Source organism: Cornus florida, unplaced genomic scaffold, assembly GCF_030987335.1.
Source record: "Cornus florida cultivar Cherokee Brave unplaced genomic scaffold, ASM3098733v1 CherokeeBrave_3.0.0_Hap2_Chr10, whole genome shotgun sequence".
Lineage (NCBI taxonomy): Eukaryota > Viridiplantae > Streptophyta > Magnoliopsida > Cornales > Cornaceae > Cornus > Cornus florida.
The window spans coordinates 74,014,338-74,023,459 of record NW_026775580.1 but is presented as its reverse complement, the minus strand read 5'-3'; the positions used below and the strand labels follow the sequence as shown (position 1 = coordinate 74,023,459).

Sequence of the window (9,122 nt, the reverse complement as noted above, 5' to 3'; positions counted from 1 at the left end):
TCCTTAAAATTACTCATTTTGAAATTCTGATTTCTCACATTTGATCCGTATGATATTGGTTTTTTTAGTTTAATTTGTATGGGTTTGATCTGATTTCCCATTATTTATTGTTTTAGAAGAAACAATTATTTGATCTTTGTTTTTGCGTTTGTATAATTACTGTTTTTTTTTTTTTTCTACAACGTCACACTATTTCTTATTAGCAGAAAATTTTCTTAAAGTTTTTTTATTTTTATTGTTTATTTTTATTTTTAAACCATTATTTTTTTCTTAGCAGAAAAATCTTAGGTTTAGGTTCGGTGGATGAATAAGATCTAAGGAGTATGATTTAGTGTGCCAGCTGTATCTACTGTTTTAGGTGGTCCCGGTCGAATACTGAGAGCCCTAGGCGACCTCATCTAACCCTAGGGTCTGTCGGCTGGGCTCTCGTTTGACTGACACCACTGGCGATGTATGAGCACAATTAGGTTTAATATTTAAAAAATAATAATAATAACTATGATTTATTCTGGCTCTATGTACGGGGTAGTATATACTAGTATTTTTTTTTCTTGTACGGTAATAACTATGTAATATATATAAACAAATAAAAATGCAAATTATATATATATATATATATATATATATATTTTTTGCAATCTATAATTTTTTAAGAAAAAATATTAATTAAAAATGTGAAAAAATTTAAAAATAGAATTATTCTCTTCCTTATAATCCTTTACAATGGTCTATAAAGTAAATACTTAGTTATGCAATTTAGTTTTACCGAAATTAAATACAATAATTTTTAAAAAATAGAAAGAAGCATTACTTATCTTGTAATTTTTAATAGTATATCAATTAATTAATTATTAATTATTAATATTTGTCGCACGTTATTTAGTCCTATTGTAGGTGGGAGACTTTTTCTCTATTAACTCATCCTCTTTTGACCATATCTCTTCTCCCCTCTCTCCAACTTCTCCCATCTCCCTCAAACGCCATCTTCTTATACTTCTTTTTGCATCTTGTATCTATGATTTTCTCTCAAACACCATCTTTCTCCACATCTTGTTTCGGAGATTTGAGTCTATATCGTCTTGGTATCGATGGTTTTTGTTTTCTTAATTTGAGTCCGTTTCGTAATCTTAGGTTTTCTTATTTATTTTTTCACCAACCGAACGGATGGTTTTGGTTTGTGTTTCTATGATCAGTTTTTATTTCTTTGTTTTTGTTTTTCATCTCGAGATAGATTTTCAAAAACTCAAATCAAACCTGTACACTTCAAAGCTCTTCTATATTGAAGACTAGTTTTGCATATTTGTACGGTGGTGATTTGGAATTGGTGATCGGTTGCATGTAATTGGTCCCTTAGAATTGAAATTGGAGAAATTTAAATTTAGTACCTAAATTTCTCCAATTTCAATATTAAGGCACCAATTGGCTCATAGGGCTCCAAAGACCATATACGAAGATGCCAGCCAACAAAGATATAGCCATGGCTCAATGGCTCAGAATTGGACCGATTAGAAGTCCTTCAAGCTCAATCCGATTAAAATTAAATCAGTCTTGGCACACCCTCGAGCCCAATCCGACAAAAATAAAGGCACACCCTCAAGCTCAATCCGAGAAAAAATAAGGCACACCCTCGAGCTCAATCCGAGAAAAATAAAGTCAGTCCAGGTTAGTTTTAAACGAATTTTATTTATTTTTGGCTCAAACCCAAAACACTTTCACATTCTATCCTGTGTCCAAACAACCCTTCCTCAACCTTACTTATACATTATATATTAGATATTGTTAGGGTTTATACTGAGAGAAGGGATAATGGGGCTCTTCCTACGAAGCAGAAGGTATTCTCAACTTCTCATTTCTACATCGACGATGACGATCTATTATGGTAAGTTCATCACCCAGATCAATCAACTCTTCTCATTCTTTTAGGGTTTGTAATCAAATTTACGTCCCTGGGTGTTTTTCAGGCAGAAGAATGAGCACCAAAGTAGCTTCAGCTGTCATTTCTTCTCCAATTCACGATGGTAAAAGGATTCTCAAGATGCATGATGGGATGTTGAAATGGACTAATTCACTTCATGACGCTATTTTTAACCGGCATGATGTAAGTATCAAAAGGATTCTTGCCTTAAACCTAGTTCTTGTTTTTTTTTTTTTTTTTTTTTTGAAGATAAATTACTATGATATGAACTTTGCACTGTCCTTCCTACCTAGATTCCTTTATTTATTTATTATTTTTTATTGTGAATTAATTTTGGTACTCATATATCCAAGAGCTAGGACTAAGTTTAATGATCTCTATGAAAGAGTAAGAGACATTTTTGTAACTATTAAGCATGTACGGTTTTCTTATATTTTTGTCTTTTCATTCTTAACACCTTCGTTATTATCGCGTTCTTCTTCCTGTATGCTTTATTATTACAATTTTTTTTTACCAAAAGCAAGAAATTATATTATTGTGATATACTAGCTTTTTCAATTGCTGGATTTCCCCACACCCTGACAATTCCAGCATAGTATCCTCATTGATCGATTGGGGGCCACTTAAGGCTGGCCACCTCTACCTCTACCTCTACCTCTACCTCTGTTAAATTTGTTCTGTATCCAAGGGATGGCTTCACACTTGCACACTCTTGTTTGATGATCAAGGTAGTGCAGATGGAGGTTTATTTTATGGAGACAGTAGAAAGGAATCAAGGATAGCCTACTAAAATGGTATTGGTCATAAACAATTTAACTGGTCCTTACCTTGGTTCTGTCCGGAATCATCACATTTTCCATGAGATTTCTCTGTTCTGGAAGCACCTCTTTGTTGGAAAAATGGTAAATTATGTGTCCAATTGCTCCTCAATCTTCTAAATGAACTTCTATGCCCCTCTACATTTATATGTTTTTTCATTTCTTTGGTAGGCAACTGGAGTGCCAGAAACTCGTCCAGTTGTTGCTGACCGCATAACTCAATTTGCTGGTGGTTCTTGTCCAGGTGGAGTGCCAGAAACTTGTCCAGGTGGTTGTGTTAGTGCTCTACGTGGACAATTTATAGCTTTGCCAATATGTATGTGTGCGTGTATATAAATGTATCTTCTCTGCAAATCTTGAGGATGCGAGTTTTTGAGTTCTGAGCACAATTACTCTGAGAAATTAATATCGTAACTTTTGTGCCCAGTCCATCCCTCCTCCCTTTCAGTACCCTTGATTGAATGGGAACCAACAACCTATACTGATATCTGAAGTGTATACTCATTTTAGCTCCTTGGTTTGTCTTAACTTCTCCACAATGCTGTCACTCGGCATTCTGAGATAATTTTTTTAAGGCGTTTTTGTTGTCCTGCATAGTAATCTCTTTATGCAGCCACTTTTTAAATTGTGTTCTTTATTGGTTGGCTAACAATGTGCAATGGGCTTTTGTTTGATTATCTATTTAAATCTGTTTTTAAGTGGAAATATTGATCATCGTACTTGCTGTGTAGGCAATGAGGGGCGTGAATATTTTCTGAGGCGTATTCTTAGCCGTGCTGTACGTTATGGGATGAGAGTCAAAATTTTCAGTGGGTAGGAATGACAAATTTGCCTGCATCTTGTGATTATTCACTGTATATGTATCTGTTATAGTTTTGTGTTGTAATTTTAATTGTGTTCTTTTTCTTGCATAAAAAATTATCTTAGGGTCAATTTGGATATTTAAGTTCACATCTGTTATTCCTAGTACCCATATATCATTTTGATTTCTATTTTGTTAATAACTATGTGGAAAGCAGGCTCGTAAACATTGTGGTGAAAGTGATGGGTGATGTTTTTCCAGAGCTGAAACAACATGAATTGCACACCAGGGATACAATTGAAGACAAGGAAGCAAGTTTTGGCAAGACCTTTCTTCATGTAAGAACTTTGTATTTAAAATTATCATATGTATATACATATATTATGCTTGGCAGTTGTAATCTTATATGCTGTGCTGTTCTTAAACAATGAAACACTTCAGAAAACTTAGTTGCAGACATAATCAGTCGGGTTGAGTCAGTTAGTGGAGTAATTTCTAAATGTTGAGACTACCCTTAAGTGAGGTAAAATGACTTAAATGACCTTATTAGTATAACAAATGACCATTTCAACTAATTTTATTTGGACAAGACTACCTTAGCTTATATTAACACAACGTACTCGGGTTTTTTCCTCTCTGATTTTCAGAAAGTCTCACATATCCTCTCTATCGCTCTCTGGTTTTCTCCTCTTTCCCTCTCTGATTTATACACTTCGATTGTTGAAGAGCCTTCATCACATGAAATCAATTGAAAAACTAACCAAATCTTGACAAACTACCCAATAAAATGCCTGACTGAAAAAAAAAAAAAATCCCTTTCTTAATTACCAAAATCATATTTCCAATTGATAAGATTTTAACGATCTCTAAACATCTTTCAACTATGGCATATTCAGCATCAAAAAACAACTATCGTGTTTTAAGTTTTTTAGATCAAGCATTTTGGTGGCTTCGACGGTGGAGGAGGAATTTGAATTGCCCTCTGAGATGTGTTTGATATACAGGTAGTAGTAGCAGTAGAGCAAATACGTAATACACAGAGAATACATTAGCTTTAGGAGGGCAGAAAGTTAATTTGGATCTCTTTTGATGACATCAGCCAACACATGCGTTTCAGAAGTTTTTTAGTGAGGGTAGAATGGTACTTTCACTGCTGCTGCTGTTAAGCGAACTAACGGGATTCTCTGACGGGGTGTCACAGAGAATATTGAAGTAGTTTTATTCGTAGGTAATTTGGACAAGCCTCAGTGGAGGTCAGGGTAATTCACCCTATTATATAATTCTTTAGACCAGGGAGGTTTCGGTAATTCACCCTATCTCCACAAAATGAACCTCTTTTGCAGGCAGAGACCTTTTGTGTGAAGTATAAGTTTGTGTCTTATAAACCTTCGTTTGATGTTTGGTTTTGGACTTTTAAGTTTATTAAATTCTTTGCGTTAATGTCTAGGTTCTGGATTTAGTTTCGTAAATTTTGGATTTGAGAACTGCCATAATATACAAAAACTTGTTCCGAATTTTTTAAACGGGAGTGTAGATAGAAGTAAAATAAATGCATGGAAGAGAAGAATAAAGAGAACAAGAGAATTCAGAAAGAGATTATGGCTAAAGGTGCATAGATTCACTTAACCAACCATAATGTCTCTGTCTCTGCTTTCACCAATTCTTCCCAGCTAATTGGCTGACGGAAGTTTAAAATGATTTTTCTATGTTATCTCTTGAATACACCCTAATTAAAAGCTTGCTTGGGTTGTCAAGAGAGCTCTCGCCATATTTTTCTTCCCTTTAGCCATTGGATGAAGTTTATAAGGGTTTAGAATTGACAGGTCATAAATGTTAATAGGATGATGTAAGGCTAATAGTCAAAGACTCCGGAGATCTTTCATCTTGCTGAAGAAAGAGGCCCAAGTTGTGGTGTGAGATAAACTTTTTGTGCAACCACGTCACTAGTGTTGTTAAAGACGTGCCTAAACTCGAGGCGCAAGTCTAGCGCCTTTGTCATCCCAGGCGCACTTATGTGTACTAGGCGCACGCCTTGGTTGTGTCTCGTCCTATTTGTCAGGCGCGCCTCACTATTTTTTCAATTGATTATTCTATTTCTTAAGCCAAAAAGGGTACTTTTAGCAAATTAATAACCAAATAAGAAAGCCTAAGTGAGAAGGAACTTTTGTTCAAAAGAATAAACAAATAAGAAAGCCCGAGGGTGTCAATTCAATATGGAAAGAGTGAGACTGTGAGACGAATGATGAAGCCATACTTGTAGAGACGAACGACGAAGCCATGTCAGTTCTTTCGTTTTATTCTCTCTCTTCTCATCTCTGTTTACTTCTTTCTTTTGTTCTCCTCTCTCTGTCTTATTTTTTTTTTTTGGGCTCTATTTTTCTCTCCTTTTAACACTTTCTCTTCTCATCTACTTCTCTCTCTTCATCTACTTCTTTCGTCTCTGCATTTTTTCTTTTCTTTTTTTGTTAATAGATTTATTTCTTTTTGTACTCTGTTTTGCCTTTCAAAGGAAAACAAATTCCGTTTTGCCTTTCAAGAAAACAAATTTGTGATCTGTTTTATGGTTCTTGAAATGCTTAAATGGTTGATGTATTCACTTTTTTATATTTGATATTAATTTTTAGAATATTGATACGACTTATGAGATATGAATGCTTTTATGGAAGTTTAAAATTTCAATTGTGCGCCTCACTTCACTCGGGTGCGCGCCTCGCCGAGCACTTCACGCCTAGGCTCCAAAGGAGGACCTCTAGTGCCTTGGTGCGCCTTGAGCCTTATTAACACTGCTAGAACCAAAATTGTATTGTCGAAACTTCATGGACCACTTAACAGGATTCTCTGAAAATCAAAACCTGTTGGAAAAACAAACTGAAAAGTGTTGAAATCCACCATAAGAACCTCCAACTGTTCACATGCCCACAACTCTCTGAGCATAGACTGGAGGCCAAACAGATTGACCTGTTTCGTCATGACTTCCTGTCCAATGAAACTAGACGAACAGGCCACCAAGCCCTCCTTAATGTCCGACTCCACCACCTGTATCCCCTCTCTCTTCTTCTGTCAATGAAAAACATTGGATCTGAGTCACAAGATCGTCTTCCATTGCAGTAAATAATTCACTAAGCAAACGAACAAAAAAACACTGTCAAGACCTACACGTGGTAGATGCCAAGAGGAAAACCGCCACCCTCAGATGTTAATATTGGATGATAGAATTATCCTTGCTTTATTTTTACGTCAAGAATGTCCTGCCCAACATCTCAGATATTCATTTGTTGTATTATTATTTTTCAATTTTCTAAAATTTTGTAAACTCTTAAGTAACTTAATCATATACCTTTTAGTTCAATTCTCTCTTCCGATTATTAAGGCCAAGCATTTGACTCGCTAAATGAGAAGTTTGTACAAATACTTGAATTGTTTGGGCAAGATAATGGAATGCTGACTGCACATAAATCCTCCTTGGGAACTCTCAAGTACATCTTTGAAAAATCTAAAGCAGTATATTACGATTTGAGCTATTTAGGCCTATGTAAGGAAGGGCAAAGGGAGAGAGACGGAATATTTTTAATGTTGTTAAGTTGTATTTTGAGCTTGTTCAGTTGTTCCTTCTAAAGCTCTATATTCTATTTCTTACATTGTGAGCTACATTCTTTTGTTTTGTTAATCAGACTTTATATTCTAGTCTCCAATCAGCAAGAACTGTTCCCCCGCCGACAATAGAAGCTTATGATCAATATTTGGAGCTCCTGGATATGTAATGCAAGCATAGATTGTTCTTTTCACTTATTTGAACACAATATGCAATTTATTTATTTATTTATTTTGCATTTGTGTTATTTGTTGGTAGATTTCTGTTAAGGTGCTATATACGATTTGTGGTTCTATGCATGATAGATACGTATGCACGTCTTTATGAGACAGTGATTCTTTTGCATAATGATTGTTCTTTTTTCGCAAATAGGTGAATCAATTATGTATGTTATTCTCCTAACATCTGTTTGTGTTGTCGTGTAGCTGCTCATAATCGTCGTCGTCGTTTTCGCCCTCCGTCAGTCATTTATTTTCACCACATTTCTTTTGCTCGGGGTGGATACTTGGCTATGTTGATAAAACTTGACCAATTTGATCCACGGGATCGTTTTGATATCCCATCCTCAGAAAGGGTGGGTAAGAAATATATGACTGTCTCTGATTTTATGCAATGGACTTCAAAGTTTCGTTCGGCCATGGATATGTATGGGATTTTTGATCATTGTGGGAAAGAAGTTATTATAGTGGTTGGGTCTGCTGGAGAGCTGCATTCACTTTTGACGAGTGATATACGGCTGTTGCCTTTTTCTCTTCCACCTCCAGGATGGAAGTTTCTCAATACAGATGGAGCCTATAGACAAGGGAAGGGGGCCGGGGGCTATTGTTGTCGGGATCACCTTGGTGATGTAGAATGGCAATATTGTTTCGAGATAAACGAGCATCAGATGAGGTCTTTTGCATGGGTCAGGGGAACAGAAGCTTTTGTAGCCGAAGCCCTTTGTGTCATTGTGGGTTCACGGACTGCACTTCGTTATGGAATTAAATGGTTATTCGTCTACAACGACTGCCTGGATTTGGTAGAATTGGTCAATAAGAAAAGAGAACCACGTGGCTGGGAGTGTTTACGCCCGTATCGGGTTTTAGTCAGGTTTGCATTATTTGCTTATAGCTTTATATACATATTTAACATTTAATGTTTATTATTATTGTTTTCTTTTTGGTTTGTAGTAAAATAATTAGCGTGCAATTGGCTTTCAAACCCGACGGCGAGATGATATTGAGCCATGTGAATCGGGAGTTGAATACCGTAGCGGATTTTCTTGCTGGAGAAGCTATCCGAGGGAGAACGAATCAATATGATCGAGAAGAGGTTAAGCGTCTCGCTGCTTTAGATTTGGAGGAGGGAAGTCGATGGATGTTTAGACCTTTGTAACAAAACTTCTAGATTACTTTTGTAGAAGTTTGTCTTGCCAGGCTTAAATAGTTAGAAATTTAAGGTTCTGAAAACTTCTGTCTAACAAATTACTGTCATAGTTTGAGCTCTGATTAATTACAGTATTGCAGTAATCACATTGCCCCATTGTGAACGTTAAGTTTGTATGAAATGACAAATATACCCCTCTAATATAATCTGAAATTTAAATACAAAATAATTGTTATTTTGCAGATTACAATTGTAACCTTGGGGAGGCAGCAAAACGACCAAAACACCCCTGACCCCTGATCTTCTTCTTCCTCTTAAAATTCCTCTTCACTCTCTCTCTAGAATATTGAACATAATCATGATTCAATTACAATGACCAATGGTGGGAGCGGAGGATGTTGAATGATTAAGGAGTTACGTCCACCCCCCCCCCCCCCCCCCCATATCTCTCTCTCGCTTGTGTAGTTCTTCAACAGATTGTGGGACAATCGAAGACTAGTCTTCAGAACAATTGTTCGCCGGAGAAGAAATAAATTGACGATAACTGATTCGGCAAACGCGCTCCCAGTTTTAAATCTTATGATTGTCGTTGATCACTTCCCAGAAAAAGAAAAAAAAAAAATTGTGTCT

The 9,122-nt window shown here is 36.0% G+C and overlaps 1 protein-coding gene across 7 annotated transcripts; it reads left to right on the top strand.

Annotated features, from left to right (window-relative positions):
• Positions 1-703: 703 nt before the first annotated feature.
• LOC132276773 (uncharacterized) lies at positions 704-8,829 on the top strand. 7 transcript variants are annotated; one of them, XM_059778375.1, is made up of 10 exons: positions 704-1,662; positions 1,774-1,879; positions 1,962-2,098; positions 2,644-2,817; positions 2,905-3,004; positions 3,465-3,546; positions 3,753-3,873; positions 7,207-7,288; positions 7,553-8,216; positions 8,297-8,829. In XM_059778375.1, exons 4-10 carry the CDS (start codon positions 2,707-2,709, stop codon positions 8,499-8,501), a joined length of 1,365 nt encoding a protein of 454 aa, XP_059634358.1. In that variant the 5' UTR covers positions 704-1,662; positions 1,774-1,879; positions 1,962-2,098; positions 2,644-2,706; the 3' UTR covers positions 8,502-8,829. The 7 variants fall into 7 exon arrangements, with proteins under 7 accessions (XP_059634358.1, XP_059634360.1, XP_059634359.1 ...); XM_059778377.1 differs by having other exon boundaries at positions 2,905-2,977; positions 8,297-8,807; XM_059778376.1 differs by having other exon boundaries at positions 2,905-3,001; positions 8,297-8,806.
• Positions 8,830-9,122: the final 293 nt, after the last annotated feature.